This window comes from Manihot esculenta, chromosome 6 (genome assembly GCF_001659605.2).
Source record: "Manihot esculenta cultivar AM560-2 chromosome 6, M.esculenta_v8, whole genome shotgun sequence".
NCBI classification, from domain to species: Eukaryota; Viridiplantae; Streptophyta; class Magnoliopsida; order Malpighiales; family Euphorbiaceae; genus Manihot; species Manihot esculenta.
This window is the reverse complement of record NC_035166.2, coordinates 986,438-1,006,692: the sequence shown is the minus strand read 5'-3', so window position 1 is coordinate 1,006,692 and position 20,255 is coordinate 986,438. Positions and strand designations below refer to the sequence as shown.

At 35.1% G+C, this 20,255-nt stretch overlaps 1 protein-coding gene across 2 annotated transcripts; it reads right to left on the bottom strand.

Moving 5' to 3' along the window:
* Positions 1-593: 593 nt before the first annotated feature.
* Positions 594-19,182, bottom strand: LOC110616807 (structural maintenance of chromosomes protein 3). Of its 2 annotated transcripts, none has more exons than XM_021759300.2 (30): positions 18,972-19,182; positions 18,544-18,584; positions 18,381-18,456; positions 17,482-17,520; positions 17,298-17,365; positions 17,119-17,190; positions 16,221-16,300; positions 16,049-16,127; positions 15,822-15,939; positions 15,570-15,745; positions 15,044-15,289; positions 14,834-14,955; positions 14,298-14,442; positions 13,382-13,554; positions 13,197-13,296; positions 12,404-12,540; positions 12,071-12,272; positions 10,797-10,884; positions 10,546-10,695; positions 9,585-9,736; positions 9,293-9,484; positions 9,026-9,209; positions 8,874-8,944; positions 8,569-8,720; positions 8,097-8,265; positions 7,848-7,994; positions 2,391-2,486; positions 1,846-2,020; positions 961-1,160; positions 594-842 (listed from the first exon to the last, which is right to left on the bottom strand). In XM_021759300.2, the coding sequence occupies exons 2-29, from the start codon at positions 18,556-18,558 to the stop codon at positions 970-972; spliced, it is 3,615 nt and encodes a 1,204-aa protein (XP_021614992.1). In that variant the 5' UTR covers positions 18,559-18,584; positions 18,972-19,182; the 3' UTR covers positions 594-842; positions 961-969. The 2 variants fall into 2 exon arrangements, with proteins under 2 accessions (XP_021614992.1, XP_021614991.1); XM_021759299.2 differs by having other exon boundaries at positions 969-1,160.
* Between the last annotated feature and the right edge of the window lie 1,073 nt (positions 19,183-20,255).

Below are 20,255 nucleotides of genomic sequence, written 5' to 3'. Positions count from 1 at the left end.
CCAAGCCACAAAAATTTAACATATAATTGCATGGAATCAATATTTATACAATTTTCACTTCTTCAATGAAAACTAACCCACACAAGCCATACGCCCACAGGTAAACACCAAATTATGAAAACTTCACACAAATTTCTTTTTGAAATAAAAGCACTTGCCCGCTTGTTGGGCGATGAAAAATCATTGGACAAATTGTTCTACTTTTTAATTATTTCCATTTTACACTTAACAATTTTTTTCTATAGAAAACAATTATTTAGTTAGTACTTCCTAACGAGTTCCCAACTGGATACCTCAGAAGTGCAACTTTAAACTAAATCTTAAATAATTTAACTATAAATAATCTTTTCCAAACTGTTTTTACTTTTTTCTCTCAACAAAAAGCAAATTTAAACCACAAAGTCTAGTCTTTAAACATATTTATCCAATCAACATCAGAAGTGTCGAGAAAAATTTTCCAGGTGAAATAACAGAGCAGAAAAATGGCTAATGTCTACTCGTACCGATGGGATAAGAAATGGGTGTCATCCTAAGCTCGTCAATCTCAACAGTCCCTTCAAGCATTTCAAGTAGCAATCTGCCAAGGCTCACAGTGAACGGGTAAAAGACATTTACAGGAATAAATCAGATGTTAGTGTATAATACAACTTAACCTAATTACTGTTTTGCCCCTACACAATTTTACAGTTCCACCAAACATAGTACCCTACAAAATCCACGTCTCTGTATAAAGATAAGTCTTTGGACTGCTGAAGTTAAATACTTTACATGGTAAGAGCAAAATACTATATTTACAGCAGAACCTCATTTGATCACTTCATTAATCCCAGAGGATACTTAAGCTGCACCCGGAAATAAAAAAAAAGATTAATTAGTGAAAGTGTACTATCATCGTCATTGAAGTTCATGAATTGTATTTAGTCAATATGTTTATAGCAGAAAAAGAAGAAAATAGCTTACGGTGTAACCTTATTCTGCATTATGAGATTGATCGTGTTCAATAAAATCTAATGCATCTTCCTTGGAGACCACATTGACACGGCTCACCCTGTTCTTGTGTGTGACGCCATATATCTTATCAGCAACTTTCACGAGCTCTGATCTGAATGTTGTAGTTATAAATTGTGTATTTGCCATGTCAGCCAGGCGACGAATCATATCTAGCAAACAAATGGTCAAGGATGTTCCATCCACAAAAGATACCTCTGATGAACACAGATTCACAATGCTTAAAGAATGCATACACAAGGTAGTATTTCTATCATCAGTGCATGTGCAAGTGTATATCTTGCCACATAAACAGACCAGCACAATCTGAGGAAGTTTAACACATCCACTGTCACCGAGATGCCTAACTAAACAATTATCAGATATCATTCAAGCAATAGTGCTTTCACGATGACTTCTGTTAGGGGATGATTCTCAACAACATAAACCAACGATGATTAGTAGGAAGAATATCAAGAGAACTTGCAATCACTAACTAGCCATGACATTTACAAAAAGCTGACTGCTGATTGCTGATACGTGATGTAATCACTATTGTTCCCATTGATTTCTCATCATATTGAGGAGAAGCCACATGAGGTATAGTACATATCTTCCTATTCATGAGTAAACAAACACAAGGCACAGGTTAATGCAACTAGAGACAAACTGACTCCATGAATGGAAAACAGATTTAAACAGGTATGCATGTAGCTATATAAAACAGATAAAAAAAACAATGGAGAAGAAAATCAACTTCTCATATGACGTGCCTTAAACCAATTGCCAATGATCAGAGAAAAAAAAATTAAAGAAAAAGAAAAGGTAAGGTCAAAAAATGAAACATAAATTGGATACTTCCAACAGCAGTTCTGTACTGAGGGTCTAGGGCTGCATCTATCTCATCAAATAGATAAAAAGGGGCAGGATCACATCGTTGTATGGCAAAGATCAATGTCAGGGCAACAACAGTTTTCTGACCTCCTGACAATTGCTTCATAGATTGTGTCTCACCTTGCCCTGTGAAGGAAACCTAAACAGCAAAAGATAATTTTAATTGCAAGATCTTTAAAATTACATCTTACACATGTCTTAAAGTACTGAATAGGCCATGGAAATTTAAAATTTCTTTCATTGTCCTATGCTTCCCCATTCACTAAAAAGTAAAAAGGAAAAATGAAGAATAAAAAATATAGGATTTAGAAGAATTTTGTAGATAATATCTAATTCAACTAGTAATGAAATTCCCAACTTATTATGCAGGCATTTTTTTTTCCTAGAAAAAAAGAGTGCACCAACAGCAATTACTGTGCATCTGATCTTCATATAAAGAATTGTACTTTTCAAGAGAAAATAAATCTATCACCAGTAAAGTAGTAAATTAATTAAAAACAAATACATGCCTTTACTTTCACGCCGATGTATTTCTCAACTCTCCCTTCCAAATCTGCTTCACTAGGACCATCATCATCATAGTCATCATCACCTTGATCGCCATCCTGCAGAATATGCAATTCAATGAATAACACCTTCAGATTAAGAACATATATCACCAATGAAAGGCATCTTTCCTTCAATGCACAATCAATTTTTTCACAGGTTGTAATAGCTCAAAAAAAATATCAGTTGAATTCGAACATCAATAATAATTAAAAAAAAGGAACCATAATATGGCCATGATAAAAAAAAAAAAAAAACAAGGAAATTGTTGAATCCCACATCGGTAATGTGCCCCTTATATGAGCTATAGACACCCCTCTCCCTTGAGCTAGCTTTTGGAGTGAGTTAGGCCTGACCCAAATTTAACATGGTATCAGAGCATCCCATCCGATGTTGCGCCTCCCATAAATATGTTACGCACCAGTAAAATTCTGGGCGTGAAAGGGGTGTGTTGAATCCCACATCGGTTGTGGAAAGGGGTAATGTGCCCCTTATATGGGCCATAGGCATTCCTCCCCCCTTGAGCTAGTTTTTGGGGTGAGTTAGGCCTGACCCAAATTTAGCAGAAATCAAATGTTTATGCACATTAACACATAAATTAGGATATTTCTTAAAGAAATTTGATAAGGAACATAGCTACGAACATGAGAAAGGAACAAAGTAAATTGTGAACCATCTTAATGAATTTTTTGCTTTTGTACATCCAGTTTAAAAAGTACTTGTAAAGAACGTATACATCAGCAGACTACTATTGTTATTCTCATACAAGGGGAAGAAGGGTAGAGCTGAGAAGAAAATTGGTCAGGAAAAAAAAAATTATATCAACGAGGCGAACCATTTCACAATAAACTGATGCAACAAATGAACTAGGATTACTTCAAAGGGTAAATTATAGAATGACCCTTGAGGTTTGCCAAAAACCATAGGCTGGTCTCAACTGTTTGAAAATTAAACAATTTAAATCCCTTAGGTAACACCCATTCAATAAGTTTAAGAAATGCCTCTTCTGACCAGGGTTGCCACTAGAAAACAATGAAGAAAAGAAATCTTTTTTTAGAGAAAAAAAAAAGCACCCGGGGGTGGGGGGGTTTGGTGGTATTGTGATTCACGATAGAGTAGAGGAGATTTTTTTTTCTCTTCTCCGGCCAGCAAAGAGTGGAGGAACTCAGATGCTTTTGCTAGCGCAGTTGTTCAAAGCTTTTTCGATTTTGTGAATTCATTGACCTCAATTAGCTTGTGAATTTTATGTATGATTTGTTATTCTACAAAAGCAAGGAAAAGTAATTTTTCTTTTTTGATTTTGCTAACTTCCGCTTTTTGCGATTTTAACACAGAGAATTGTTTTCTCTATTGTGGTTTTGTTGAGCAGCTCCTGCTATCTTGAGAGAGGGGAGGAGAGAGTGCAAGAAGGGGGGGAGGGAGGGAGAGAGAGAGAGAGAAAGAGGGGGGGGGGGTGGGGGTGGGAAAAGGAACATAGGGAGATTAGTTTACCAGGGGTATTTGGTCTTTCACATCTCAATAAGCTTATTTGACTTGTACTTCAAGGGTTTACAATAAATATGTTGAGTTATAAATTATAGTCTATTTCAATTTTCTTTTAGCAGCAGGGCAATTGGATCCATGGTTTTGCTTGATGGTTCTTGTCAGCTACAATATTAATCATAAAAAGACTAGTCAGAAAGGTTTCCTAAGAAGTTTAGCTGATTCACAAGCATCCTATTAGGGACAAAATCGTGGAAATAAATGAATAATAAGTTTGCCATATGAGCATCTGATAGAGCAAGGAGCCAACTGAAAGAAATGAGTTAAAATTTGACAAATAACAAAAAGAAAATATGCAGCAGAGAAGAGAATTATATCGAAGCCAAAGGGTCCAAGTGGAATAAGATACAAACTACCTTCTTCACACTCCAGCAGTATACTCACTGCCCCCAAGTCAAGCAAGCTGGAATAAAATACAAAATTCAAGTCCTCCACTCCCTCTCTCTCTCTCAATTTATAGATCTCTTATCCACCTTTCCAGCTGTCATCACATGCCCATAGCACCTCATTCTTTCTATTACAATTTCCTCTAGAAGTCTCTAGAAATCTGTAGCCTTACTCCACTACCCTATCAATACCACCCCCTAAAAACTAGCCTTCACCTCAAGGCTGTTTTGAAAAGACAAAAAATATGAGCCTTCAACTATAAGATTCAAAGCCCAATTCAAAACAACGGTTATTCCTCCACCAATGTCTCCACAGTTTAATGGATATATTGATTTCAAAATCCAGAGGATAAAACCCATTCCTATTAGATATGCAATTTCACAGGAGCCAAGAAGCATAGCACTCATAAATCCTAATTTTCTTGGGTAATAATCCTTTGCAAGAAACATTCCTGGTTCTGCAGGACGTGAGATTTTAATGGCCTTGCTAGAATCCAAACATGCTCCAAGTTGGAATTTGCTGGTTGAGTTGGCAGAAAAACTACAATATATTTTCAAATATAACATGCAGCTCCACTTTGATGGATCCAGATGCATAAAAAATCTGAACTGAGAAAACTTTGAACCCAAGTGAGCAGTAGCAATTGCACTTGCAAGTCACCCTAGAAGCATGGGAAGAAACTTCTAGAATCTTCAGTTTACCATATGTAGTGAATTGGGAAGTTTGTCTCATAGCTTGTGGATTAGAGGGAAGTATATGAAATCCCATTGAAAGAGATGAAAAGGAAGGAGATGAAAAAGAAGAATGTGATGGAGACACGAATTTCTGCCATGGCACATGAGATATGTGCGGAGGCTTTGGAGGAGGTCTAGTGCAAATTGTGGATTGGTGTTTAGTGAGCCAGCATGTTGTTTTGTGTCCCATACAACCACAGGCCTTACCCCAAAGAAATTAAATCTCAGCCCATTATCGAATTTCACCCATTGTCGTCTTCCTCAATAATGTTCCAAACAGACCCTTTTGAAGTTCTCTGGTTATCTTTATCACCAAATCTGCTGTGCAAAATTCCTTTAAAATATCGGTTGATTGCTGCTGCTCCCTGATGCCATCTCACAGCCCAATAATCAAAGAACCCAAACAGTGAGCATCAAAGGGCTTCAGTACCTGTTCTACTTTGGAGACAAAACCATCGTCAAACTCTATCATTGAGTCCTTTTGATAATCATCGACTATATTTTCAAAGGAGTTGCGATTGTCTTCACCAAAATGTTATAGGAGCTCTGATCTAAATTGTTCCCAAGAGAGGCAAGGGCTCTTTTGAAGAAGGCCCCTAACCACTGGAGAGGAGCTCCCTCCATGCAATTCAAAACATAATACATCTTCATAGGCTCATAGGTTCCTTGTATTACAAAGTATTTCTCTATACGAGAAAGCCATCCAATGGGATCTTCACTGATAAAAGTAGGAATTTCTAATTTATTTGAAAGAAAAACGGTGAGTTTGGTGCATGGTGGATTTGAGGATGGGAAACAAAACCCTGAGATATGGGTTCACGAACAGGGAAAAATGGGTTGGTGATTTCTGTGATTTCTCTTTCATCTGCAATAGCTATTCTGCAGGCAATGGTTGATAAAAGATTTTCAATCAATGAAAGTTTAGAGTGGATTTGCTTCTTATCTATTTGTAGTTTGGAGGAACCATCATTCAACAAGGCAAGATTCCTCTCTTTCTTTTCAAGACGAGATTCCACTCTAGTGTTTGGCAATTTGTGGGTAGATCGGACCAATTGATAGTGTTGAATCCCACATCGATTGTGGAAAGGAGTAATGTGTCCCTTATATGGGCCATAGGCACTCCTCTCCCTCAGACTAGCTTTTGGGGTGAGTTAGGCCTAATCCAAATTTAACATGGTATCAAAGCCTCCCCATCCGATGTTAGGCCTCCCATAAATATGTCACGCACCAGTAAAAATTCTAAGCGTGAGGGAATGTGTTGAATCCCACGTCGGTTGTGGAAAGGGGTAATGTGCCCCTTATATGGGCCATAGGCACTCCTCCCCCTTGAGTTAGCTTTTGGGGTGAGTTAGGCCTAGTCCAAATTTAACAGATAGAGTAAGGAACCAATTGAAAGGAATGAGTTAAAATTTGACAAATAACAAAAGGAAAATATGCAGCAGGAGAAGAGAATTGTATTGAAGAAAATCCAAAGGGTCCAAGTAGACTAAGATACAAACTATCTTCTTCACACTCCAGCAGTATACTCACTGCCCCCAAGCCAAACAAGCTGTAATAAAATACAAAATTCAAATCCTCCACTCCTTCCTCTCTCTCAATTAATAGATCTCTTATCCACCTTTCCAGCTGTCATCACATGCCCATAGCACCTCATTCTTTCTGTTACAATTTCCTTTAGAATTCTCTAGGAATCTCTAGGCCTTACTCCACTACCCTATCAGCATCTGAACCTTATAGCATATGACATGTATTAGTATGATACAAGAGACTTTCTTTTTCTTTTTCCTATTATCCTTCGCTGTGTCGATTGACCCCGATTTCAAGATCATATATTCCCAAAAAATAACATATATAAGCAAATCTAGGTTTTCACTGTCAAGGGAAAGCCAATTATTATATAAAGAATGCATCAAAGCCAATATACATGATATTAACACTAAAAACATCAAAGCCAATATACATGATATTAACACTAAAAATCCCATTCTCAAAATGATGGGACAAAAATGTTTTTCCAACAGAAAATAAGTTAGCCAATTAGGTACAATTGGAGATATCTTCTCCAAATATTTGTCACAAACAAATTGAAATGTTAATGAAATTGAGAAACAACACGGGGACAAAAACTGAGGGTATTAAGGTACTAAGGTAAAATACACCATGTAATGATGTGGAAGCAGAACAAAAGAGAAGTCATTCAACTAGTCAAAACACCAAGTTACCATCTCACATGCAAACTGTAACAGAGAACTAATGCATATGAGTACAACGTAATCTAGCAGAAAAAATCATCTTTTAAAGCATTGGGATCCAACAAAAACATCTCAAAGTTTTAAGGTGTGCAATCTAAATATTATAGATTTAAAGCATACTTTGCTTTAATAAACCAAATGCTTAGTCCGTAAGATTATAAAATCTTTTCTGCTTATTACTTGCAAAATACTAAATCATATAAAAGAAAAATTTCATCCAGGATCCATATGTTTAAATAAATTATAAAGCAGTTTCCGGCAAAACGTAATCAACTATTTATATCCATAAAATATTTTAAGTGAAATAAATGAAGTAGATGACATTATTTATATACAAGCAATGCTCTCAAGACAAATGAAACAAATAAATGATCACCAAATTTTATGAACCAAAATCATGATACCACAATCTAAGATTCATAGCCAAAAAGTCCAGATCAGCTAGAAAAATTGTAAAGTTAACGAAACAGTAGTTAGAGATGCAAGAACAGATGTGGTTAAAAACCTTTTTCTTCATCATCACTAGATGACCATGTCCACCTTGCACAAGTTCAGAGAATACTTCTCGAAAATGTCGAGCAACACCTTTAAAAGTACGTTCTATAGATTCATCCTTCCGTTGATCCAGAACAGATATAAGTTCTCTAATTTTCTGCAATGATGCATTAAAGACAATAAAACTGAAATATTAAGCACATGTTACATACAGTAAATACAACATGAAGACTTGAAGCAATAGATGTCACATTAATACCTCATCACCTGCATCAAGTTCAGCTTGCCTTTTCTGAAGTTCTTCTCGTTGCTCAGTGAAGTTCACATACTGATCTAGCGCCTTTTTATTGACATGACTAAACTGTTGCAGTTGTTCATTGCACCTATGAAGCATTTTATGCAACTCCTTAATGCTCTTCCGCTTGTACCTATTATATGCATTGTTGAGAACATGTTAGAAACCAAGAACAAAAGCAAAATTATGAAATTTGATTGAATTCCTTTTGCTATGGATACACTCCAAGATGTCAAAATTATTTTCCTTGTTTGGCCAGTAGAAATGCAGATTAAGCACTATTAAATCATCAAAACATTTGATTTTAAAAGATTATGAAGTGTAACAAACTACTCCATATCCAAGTGTAACACACTGAACTGAAGATGTTCAGGCTGATCATTTATCACATTAATGTAATAATGAAGAACATTCAAAGTCCAGATGGAAGTTATACGTTTCAAAAGCATCCGATGACAAGGGGCCCAATTCCCTAATTTTGTTAGAATACTCCTCTTGTTTGGCTTGAAGAATATTCCTTTTGCTCAATAACTGCTCTAATTCTTTTGCTTCATCCTGAAGAGTTCTCTCATAGTTGTCTTCCAGAGCCTGGAGAAAGAAAAGAAAAAGGGTTACAGATTTAGCTACAAAAATACTAAAGACCAACTGTGTTTGGGAATTGGAAGCCCGTGAAAGTTTGGGAGAAATTGATTTCCTCCCAAAACTCTTCTTTCCCTTATTTTCTTCTCCCAAACAACTCACCTTTAACTTGATCTTTTCATCCTTGATCTTTTTGAGTTGCTTGGTTATTTCATCTATACTGTCAGAAACTCCTGAAATAATAACCTCAGTCAATGCATAGACCTTTCCTTTAAGCTTCAAAACAGAATTTATAAAATTAATGTGAATCTCACTTTTCATTTCCTGTGTTGTAACTTCAACCAATGATTTAGCATCTGTCAATTCCTGCCTCTTCAAATCAGCTTCATTATATGATAAATCAGTCTCTGCAGACGATATTATGGCTTCCAACTCTTGCTTTCGCCTTTTCAGATTAGTTGTAAGATTAGTCTCTAGCTCTGCTTTTCTTGTTTCAGTCTATGAAATGGAAATGTACATCATGAGAATGTAATTGCATAAATTTAACATTATGAAAAGAACGAAAAGGATAAGTTTCCAACCTCAATGCGATCTGTTCTACAGGCGATAAGCTTCTCTTTGAGATCTGCTATTTCAGGGTTCAATCGTGATAGAAGATCTTTTTCTTCTGGTGATAAGTGATCAATGAGCTCTGTTCCCATCTCAGCTTGTTTCATGGCCATACTGCCTTTAAGCTGATCTATTTGAGTTCGGACATCTGCAAGTGACTTTCCCTAACAGTGATAAAAGATTAAACTAGTAAATATATTGACAGGAAAAGTATAAGGATCATTGCCCTTAAAACAAAAGGGTAATTTCAAGGTCTGAAAGTACCTTCTTTTCAAGAGCTTTTGAAATAAATTGTTTCTGCTTATTAGCATTAGCAATATCCTGCTTCAGTTGTTCCAACTCTGATCTGTCATGAGATCGCTTGGCATCAATCTTCTGCTGCTCAGTTACACGTTCAGTAATTTTCTGGTCTATATGTGAGAATAATTAAGTGAAAGCAAAAAGATAGTCGCATTAATGGCAATAGCAACCAGCAGCACACCAATACCAACATTATGTATTGTAAGCACAAAACATTTCAGGAGTTAGCCCAAAAGAGAAAATTGAGTAGTAAGATGGCTTTGTCACTTGTAACATTACAAGAATTCAAAGCCTTCAATCAGCAACTCAGGCAGCCCCAAAAAGCCTGATTCTAAAATGAACCTGGACATTACTTTAACAGCCTTTTCCCCCAGTTCTAAGGGGAGGGGGGGGGGGGCGCAAAGGGGATGGTCCACCTCCTTGCTGCCGCCATAAATTGTTCAACTGATGCTGCATATCCTAAACCAACCATTTACAAAGTGGAGTAAGGAAATTATTTCCCCACGGAGGACATAAAAATTAAAAATTACGTCTAAGTTAAACTCCGACGAATAAAGATCCAAAGACTTCCAGGTAAAATGGAAGCATTTGGCGAGAAATTCTAAGTTGTGAAAGACATTATGCATTACTGCAAGGACAAGGAAACACCATGTTGCCAGTTTACATGATTGACCTTACCATCTAGGTATTGCAACTGATAGCTAAAGGCCTAGAACTATTGGTATTAAAAAGGGTAAATTACACTAATCAACTCAGCAATATTCTTAAATATACACCAGAATCCATCAAAACTAAATGCTAATGGCACATGGCTGCAAGAATTACAGATGCATGTAGCAACCATCCAAAAGCAAAACAATGCCACTGAAGGGATAGTATAAAGCATTATTCAAAAGGAAACAATAAAGGACCAGAAAAAGGATATCTTGTAGCATAGATCTAACTTTTTCCAACTCTTCTTCCTTGAGGTTGATGGATTTTGTATTCTGCATAATTATATTCATGAACTTCAGTTTTGAACGTCGATGGTCATAAAAACCACCCGTCATACCACCTTTCTTGCTTACTTGATCACCTGATATAATGTTGACTTGTTAAGGTATTGCAATCGATCATGGGGCAGCAGGGACTCAATGAAAAAGATTACATGTATAAAAAAATGTTGAAGAAGCAAACCTTCTAAAGTTATACAGTCCAGATTATCAGTTCGAGCAACTCTAGTGGCAACATCTAAATCTCGGCAAATCACAGTTCTAGCAAATACCTGTAGGAGAATTAGAAGCAGTAATGAAACAAGCAACACAATATCCTGCCCCACTTAGGATATGAAAATTTCCAAGTAAAGAGTTTTAACTCGAACAATTTTCAAAATGTACAGGTTGTTTGCAAACATTTCCACCAACTGCAGCCATGTCCATATAAAATAATTGAGCACATAAAATAACTATCAACAGAAAGCTCAGTCATCCATAGAAACATGGCAATCCCATGTTATATATGCAATTGTATGTTTTTGTTTGTGTGTTTTTCGTTTTTGTTTTCGTTTTTTTTTGTTTTTTTTTTTTTGCATGTCTGTGTTGGGGGAAGAAGGGGACAGGATTTAACTACATGATTTGCATGAAAAATTAAGTAATCCACAAGGTAGCCCAGTGTGCCAAATAAGAGGAATTAAGCAAACACTCATGCGATCTTATTTTTTTTGTTCCTGAAAATGTGAAACATAAGTTCCATAGAATTATAGCAAGGTCAGGCTAACAATATTTTATGGGAATAAATGGTAGGAATCTAAGGTACAACATACCCACAGGACGAGTTGAGGTGAAATAAGGATATAAAATTGATGTTGCATGCATAAAGGATAGAATGAGAGAATGGATTAAAATGTTTTTAGTCATGTCCAACATAGACAATTGAATGCCCCAGTACAAGGTGTAATAAGTTAGTGGTGTAAAGGGTGAGAAAAGAAAGGGGAAGAGAGGAAGATCTAAAATGACCTGAAGGAAAGTAACATAAAAAGTATTAAATTTTCAAATCTTGGCGCAGAATTAATTTTAAATGGAGCTAAATGGTGAAAAAGGATTCATATAGCCAACCCCCAACTAATATCATTAAAACTTAATTGTTGTTGTAGTTATTTTTTAGGAACTCTTTTAAGTGTACACATATAACTATCAAGTCAGAACTTCCTCCCCATTAACAACCTTTAAAACCAAAACTGATCAATACAAGGTTCTCAAGCCAGAAATAAGGCTAAACTGAGATTTATGAAACAAATGAATAATGGACCATTTCCAATCATCAGTAACTAGCAAAGAATGACATTGAAAGTTGATCTCCTAGAATAAAATCAACACTACAACGACCAAGTTTTAGCCATCTTTAGCCCCAGACACTTGCACCACAAACATCTACCAATATTTCCACAATGAGTCCAACAATATTTCACTCACCTGGGAAAATGCAGGGGTGAAATTAGGAGAGAACTTTAATTTCTTTAGCAGAGGTATCACATCAGAACTTTGCGGATAAGTTACACGTGGAGCCTTAACCCTGTTCAGTGGTATGAAAGTAACACGTCCACCTTTTGATGAATTAAGGTGTCTAATTATCTGGGTTGATATTTCATCATTCTCAACCACCACATGAAATAAGCTGTCCAGAAATCATAAGTTATTAAAACATGATATTCCAAGGAATGGATGAACAGCAAAAGCTTAAGACGTTTGGAAGATGCAATCAACAAAACAATCGATACAAATAGTTATAATATAAACTTTGCCTACCTGTTTCCAGCTGTGACTTCAACAGCAGTGAAAAATTTTTCATCACAATCAAGCAACTCAATAATTGGACCAAATACTCCATTGATCTTATAGTCTCTACATATCCGCCGAATAGAATTTAGACCTCTTCTTACATCCTGATAATATGGAACAAGAAATGGGCAAAAAACCAAAAAAAAAAAAAATCAATAGTATTAAAAAATGAGCAAGTACATTCACCCAACATCAAACCTCAGCTACAGGCTTGTCTGTGCCCAGCACCACAGCCATTAAACTTAGTTAAAATAAACAATCAATTGTAAGCCCTAAATCTTCTAGCACTTAAATCTGCTATAAACATTGCATGTTTATTATAGAATCGTATTTTTGGTTTAACATAAGTTAAAAATGGCTTTTGATTGCTAAAGCTAAACTCAGGTGGATAAAAAATGTACCAGGAGGTCCAGGACAAGTTAGTCCCATTCAGACTCGGTCCTCAACAGAAGCCTCCCCCCCTCCCCAAAACAGAAAAAGCAACAGACATACACATGCACATCAAATGAACTTTAAGCTAGTCAGCCTATTCAAGCAAACTATTGCATGGGTTGGGCATGAGGATTAAGCTTGATTCAAGACACAATAAATAATAATAGATACTAAGCCAGAGATGTTTGTGAATATCTCTGCTCATCTGCAGATAGGCAGAATAATGGACCCACTAGCTCAGAAGACAGAAAACTATTATTAAGATCCAAAGTTTTTGAATGATTGAGTTCATAGAATCAGAAGCCATCTCCAAAAAACAAAAACTTACACCAGGGGTTGCATGATCAAGGCTCTTCTCAGCCTTCTCAACTTCTGCTCTCAGCTTATCAATTTCAGCAATAAGTGCACTTTCTTTTCCCCACAATGACCTGCATAAATGAACAATTTCGACATTAATAGACAATTCAATGGAAGTCGCAAAGAAAACCAAAAAGAAAAGAGAAAAAAATATACTTTCGCTCATCCTGCAGCTTGTCTCTCTGTGCTTTATGATTATTAAAACCTTCACGGGACTCTGATATAAGAGATTCTAATGCTGCAATATCAGCTTTTCGATTCTCAATGTAGGCATCTCGCTCTTCCAAGTCCACATGAAGCTTAGAAATTTCATCCTCAAGTTTTTGCTCCTATAGCATGTGCAAGTATTGAAAACAAGGAACCAGGCAACATCAAGGCACTGGGACTTGAAACAATATAACTAGAAACTTAATATCAAAGACTAACCAAACCACGTTATCAAGTTCTGATAAATCAAACAAGAAAACAAAAACCTCACTGACAATTTACATTCTAAGGTAGCCAGTACTAAAATTAATTGAGCAAGTCACTGAACAATATGGACCCAAGGGCTGATGCCCTAACAATATGGAACAAGGGCTAATGAACATAAAAACCACAGATCAGATCAAGACAAAATGATTGAAAGGAGAGAAACCTCTTCGAAAGAAAATTCAGGAATAAAAAAGGAAAAATGGCATTACCATATTTTGTAAATATTGAATGTATGCTTAGTTTGGTTTCCTAAAGGACACTTCCATGCCAAAATAAGTATTTACTTCCAATTCGATTCCACTTTGACTTTGATCAAAACCAAGAGTTCAAATTATTTTCAACTTTTTAAATAGGAAAAACCTTGTTTTGAACTGTACCAAACCGGAAGATTCCAGTCTGCTTCAAGGCCAGTTTCAATTCCAGTTCTGGGTTCTGGGTTGGAACAGTCCAGTTCCAAAACAAGCTACGAATATAATTGGCTAATCAACAAAATAGTAAGCCCTCGCATGCTATTTGCAAGGTGCATTCAGACAAGACCATCGCAAAAACATCTTTGATAACAGTTTGAGCCCCAGATGAAATGAATGCAAACAACTACCTGAGCCAAATTTGAAGAAAGAACACGTTGTAGATCATCAATTTCCTTCTGCAGCCATTTATCACGAGCAGCTTTGCTGGAGAATTGGGTGGCACGACCCTGTTTTTGGTAAAGAATGCTAAGCTGCTTTTCGCGCTCCATGATTCTGCAAGTCACAAAAGCATTCATGCCAAAAATATTAACATAAATAGTAGGAACTATTCTTCAAACAGCAGGTTGAACAATACTAAAGCCTATGGGATGGAAATATAGCCTCATTCACATATTCCAGGGCAAATGTCCACAGCAGTATCAACAATTGGAAAGAAAATACTACACCTTAGGAATGCAATTAAAAAAAGAGAAATTTGACAGAATCATGGGTCATCCTGATTGCCATCAAAATCTTTTGCATATTTGCTTAAGTATCCAGTCTCAAGAGTCAAGACTCAAACCACACTCTCCCAGCAACATGAGAAAACTTCAGGAATATACCATTGAGAGTAAGAACAGCCTCAGTCCATCTAAACAAGCATTATATTATCTGTAAGGCATACCCTTTAGTGATATCCTTTTCTTTTGTAACTTGGTTCTCATACAATGGGCTGATTTTGTCAAGCTCCTCCATTGAATCTTGTATTTCTCTTTGAAGCATATCAAGCTGCTTCATTGCGTCCTCCTGAAAGCATGCGCATGCATCAAATAAACACAAACAGCATTCTTTTACTTGAAACTAATCAATACATTAGCAACATCAGGAAGATTACTTTAGCTTGGACATTTCCAGAAATCCTCTCTTGCAGATCCTTTACATCAAGCTCAAGCTCTGTCTGTTTTTTTATTGCTTCAGTTTGTCGCTTCTCCACTATCTCTTTCTCTTTGTTCAATCCTTGAACCTCTTTTGTAAGATCTTTAAGCATCTTGTCCAAATCCTTGGACCTTTCATGGGAATCCAACACGCTATTATACATCTTGGCTGATGTTTCAGAAACCTTGTTTCGAGCCTCTTCTACCTGAATCACAAGAGAAATAAACCTCACTTAAGCATGTTAAGAACATATGATGCTCTTCCATTTATTGCTTCCCACTGATTATATAAGGAACAAGTCCTCTTCCCAAACAACAAGAAGGGAGAAAAGAGAACAAAATAGAAGAGTTCATATCCTAGTATTTTACCTTTAAATGGCAAAATATTTGGTACTCCAACAGGCATAATGATGAAACACTTTTACAGACACAAAAAGCATAAATAAAAAACCTTCCTGCATGCTCAGGCATCTAACAGATACTGACCTCCCCCAGCTTCTGCCGAGCGTCATGGAGTTCCTTATCATAAATGGTATATTCTAAAGATTTACGCTGTCTATCAAGCTGCTGATATTTTCTGAGCTCCTCTTTCTCTTCATCCAGCTCCTTTAGCCTCTCATCCAAGTACTGAACAACTTGAATTATCTGCTTTCTTTTGTTTCCTGCTTGCGAGGGAAAAATACACATGAAACAAATGCAAAATACAGCAGGAAAACAGCTAAATCAATTATGACTCGCCTGTTTCTTGCATAATTTTCAAACTTTCACGGCGCCTCTCCTCATATACTCGAGTTCCACCAATTTCCTTCAGTAAATCCAAACGCTCCGAGTCTTTCATCAATGTTAATGATGCTATCTATTGAAAATAATGTGAAATAGAAAAAGACATAAGAAGGTGAAAGGAAAAGAACCCTGTAAATTTTAAGACGATTAAGACTATAACTGTGTAGATTCAAGTGTTATACTTTTCCTTGCTGCACTACATAGTATGGATTGGAACGGGAGAACCCAGCACTTTCTAGTAGATTCATCACTTCTGTCTTCCTGCAATTATGTTATCCTCTGCCATTAAGTAAGATGTAGCAGTAATAACATGCACAAAGAACACGAATCTTCCAAACAAGAAGATATACTTACGTAATGTGCTTCCCATCCAGAAAATATTCATCCTTTTTCAAACCAATTGTTCTACGCAGACGTACCTCCTCCTTATCAACCTGTTGAGAAGCAAAAAGTATGCTTGAAATATAAATAAAAGGAATTGACAGATGAAAAGGAACCAAATTTCATAATCATATCTATAGGGAGAAGAGCATAAGAAAAATAATATGACTGAACAAGGACTTCTTTTCACATGATCAACTTGATTGATCATGATGGATAATTGAAGATGGAATGTTCCATAAGACAATTAAAAGAGTTATCACGTATGACACCTATATGGGTACATCACTATTTCAAGCGCCTGTAAACAGTGACAGTCCTGGTTTCTGTTGGTTGAGACAGTGAAGATCTGATGCAAAGTCATAAGATAAGAGGGTGCTTGACTTGATGGGTAACTTACAGAAAGCATCTCTGGCAACAACTCAAATAAAATATAATAATTATTATTATAATAATAACTTATCTGGAACTGGGAATGGGTAAATATCCAAATAAGAACATGGCTATGAAGGTTAGGCATTCTCGAAAAAAGAAACTAACCAAAGCTTCAACTTTACTCTTGTAAAGGATGGATAAGGGGAAATCTTAAAAGAAGTTAAATGGCTGCATTTGTTTAGTACTTATCCTTTTCTTTCCCTAATTTTCTAACCCAAAAAAAAATGAGAAGATAGAGGGAAAATAATGGTGTACCATCCTGACTGCAAGAAGCTAATTTGTGTCATTATGACTACAATGACAAACAAACCACATGCCTGCCTTCTAAATGAACTCTCGCATATATTGTAGAACATTAATCTTCCACTATCAAGATTAAAAGATCTAAACTCTCATCCACTACTTCCAGGGTAAAAAAAAAAGCGCAAGGACATACCGGAATGCGATTGTCATAATTATCGAACACAATCTCCACAAAAGCAGATAAAACTTGGTGCCCTGCACCTTCCTGTTCAACAATAAAGTTTCAGAGAGAGAAATTTTAAAATGAGTAGATATCAAAATAAGAACTCTATCTGGTAGCTTGAAAATGAAAGACACTATAATCACACTTACATGGAGCAGTGCATGCCTATCTTCACTCCGCAGGTTTTGAAAGAGGTCACTCAGTACAAAACGAATGGCTGCAGAACATATATATCTCAAAGCCCATAATATAAGTTCTTCATCATATTTTCCTTAATAAACCTGTTACCCAAAAAAACGATAAATAAAGCATATAAAATGAAAATTCACTCACCGTGAAAGAAGTTTGTTTTTCCGGACCCATTAGCGCCAACTGCAAAAGATTTGGATAAATATAAAAATTTTAGAAGAGTAAGTAGCAGAACATTCCATCTTAGAAGGACTACCAAGTCAATCATCAAATACACTGATAAAATTAAAAGGCAGAACAAAAGTTCTTTAATCAGGATATTGGACATTACACAGAAGCGTGATCTAATATTAAAGCAAAAGATAGTGAAGATCCTAAAATGAAGCCTCTAATATAATGAGTTCCTTTTCCAATGGTAAAGGACTCAACACTGAGACGTCAGGAGGAAAAAGCCTTGAATTCTATTTCTACTGAATGAGAGCTATTGTTAAAAATTATATTCAGTTGCAAAAAGTTTGGTTGGTCCTTCATTTTGACTTGTCCATGAGCATGTTTGGGATTGTTATTGCTAATGATAACTTTTAGACAAAATGTTAGAAGCAATTCTGTATGGTAACAGACAACAAACTTTTAAAACTCGATTTTCAATTGCCAAAAGCCAATTTTTGGAAAGTTTGATATTTGAAACTTTTGCAAATAGCTATTCATTCACTACTTGTAATATCTGAAAATATACAGTTGATGTGTCAAACTTTTGCAAATAGCTATCAATTCACTGATTGTAAATGTAGTATCTGATAATATTTGTTTCGATGTGAGTAGCTGAAAAATAGACCTAAGTTTGAATCAGATAATAAAGGACAATTTAGCAGTGAATCTAAAAAATGATAATAAGGAAACGGGAAATTTAAAAGCAAAAAAGTTGTGTTTGGATTATAGTAACAGAATAGTAATAAAGTACAAAAATCTTAATTCATCATTCCTCAATCCATATAATTCAGAATCTATATATAAAAGAATTTGGAAGGGAAAAACAAACTTACCGACACAATTAATTTTTGGACTGAAAGGCTCAGTAGCCACTTGTTCTCTGTAACTCTTAAAACCCTCAATTATAACCTACATTGGAATCCAAAAATTAGCTTTCACAACATTTAAAAATTACAAAAAAAAAAAAAAGAAAAAGAAAACTTGGAATATCCATACCTGTTTTATATGCATGCTGAAAATACTAAATTATCCAGCCTCTGCAGAGAATTCAATGAAAAACAACCATCAATTTGCACCAGCCCAATGACAAATTTAAGAAGGATTAATTGAAAGAACTATAAAAAAAGCCATTTTAAATCCAAAAATAAGTCTTCAAAATAATCAGCCCTTGACTTAATTTCCATAAAAGCAGTCCTTCATAAGTTCTACCATGCTTCCTAACTACATTGCTTATGAATCTAGCAAATACTAGCCACTGTGTGAAAAAATGAAGCGCAATTTGTTGAGAAGAGCAGCAAAATACTAAAGGCAGCATAAACCAGGCGTTTATGCAGGAACTGCCGGAATTGCAAGGCCATGCTACTGAAACAGAAGAATATCAACATTGGACTAAGAGAATGTAGAAACTAGAAGCAAAAACTTACTCAAATTGAACATATATGGCGTCGGCGACTGATAACGGCGATGTCAAACAGAAAAGGAGCGGTGTAGGGTTTCGGTGCGCGACTGTGCAAGTGGTGTAGAACTACTGAAACGAATTCCAGAGAAAGGAAAAGCAGCAGACCAGGGTTAGGGTTTGCAGTGCTCGTGGAGAAGGCAGTGTTTGACGGAGAGAGCAGAAATGAAAAATGAGAGAAAACAGAGTGAAGGTCGACTGATAATCTCCCGGGAGACTGAAACGACGCCGTTTTGACCCTCCAATGGAGGCAAATCAAAATTTGGTTAAATTACAATTTAGCCTTTAAAATTTAGTTAAACTTACAACTTATTCCCTATAATTTTATCACCAAGAGAAAACAGATTGACCCCTGTTTTTTTTTAATAAAAAACGTAAATTTCATTAAAATTTAACAAAGACCAACTCAGAAATATAATCAGAATATAAAAAAAAAATTTTAACCAGATTCAAAATATCATAGCTAATTCGAATAAGCGCATGAATTATATCATTAGCAGACCTATAAATAAAGTTAATAGAAATATAAATTATCTCTGAAATAAGAGATTTATAATAAAAAATAAAATTATTAAATAATAACAAATTCTAATAATTAGGATAAACGTCTAATTCCACAATAACCGAGAATCAAACATCATTTTTAAGTTAATTATCAATAAAAATATATTAACTACTAACAAGAACAGTTAATAAAAGTCGATTATCCATCAAGGGTGCAATTGCAGTTTGAAACAATATAATTAACTAGTTTCATATTTTTACGTTTTTTTTCATAATTTTTATTTATTTTATTTATATATATATATTTAAAAATTATTAAATCAAATCAGTTCCTTGGATTATTTCGATTTTAATCGAATATTACTCACCCTAATGCCATGTGGTGCTCTTTTAAAATGGAGAAAATTACTATATATTTTTATGTCATTGAAAATTTTATTAATTAACTTTTAATTTTGAAAAAATATCAAAACGCTCAGGATAATTAAAAATTTTATTAGTCTTTTCATTTAATTATTAAATATTTTATTATTTTATTTTTATAATTTAAAAAAATTAATTAATTTTTATATTTATAAAAAATTTATTAATTAATCTTTTTAATCTTTTAATTTTTTTTATAATAAAATAATTTATTAATAAATTTTTTAAAATAGCAAAAATATTTTAATTTATTTTTAAAATAAAAATTAACTAATAAAAACTGAATAGTAATTTTTCTTTGTATTTTTTTTAAAAAATTAAATTT

What these genes read in the sequence shown, in the direction of transcription:
- LOC110616807 (XM_021759300.2), bottom strand. An exon ending in GAAAATTATGCAAGAAACAG is followed by an intron (nt 15,746 to 15,821) that starts GCGAGTCATAAT and finishes CCTCGCAAGCAG; the next exon opens with GAAACAAAAGAAAGCAGATA. An exon ending in ATGAAAAGATCAAGTTAAAG is followed by an intron (nt 8,721 to 8,873) that starts GTGAGTTGTTTG and finishes TTCTTTCTCCAG; the next exon opens with GCTCTGGAAGACAACTATGA.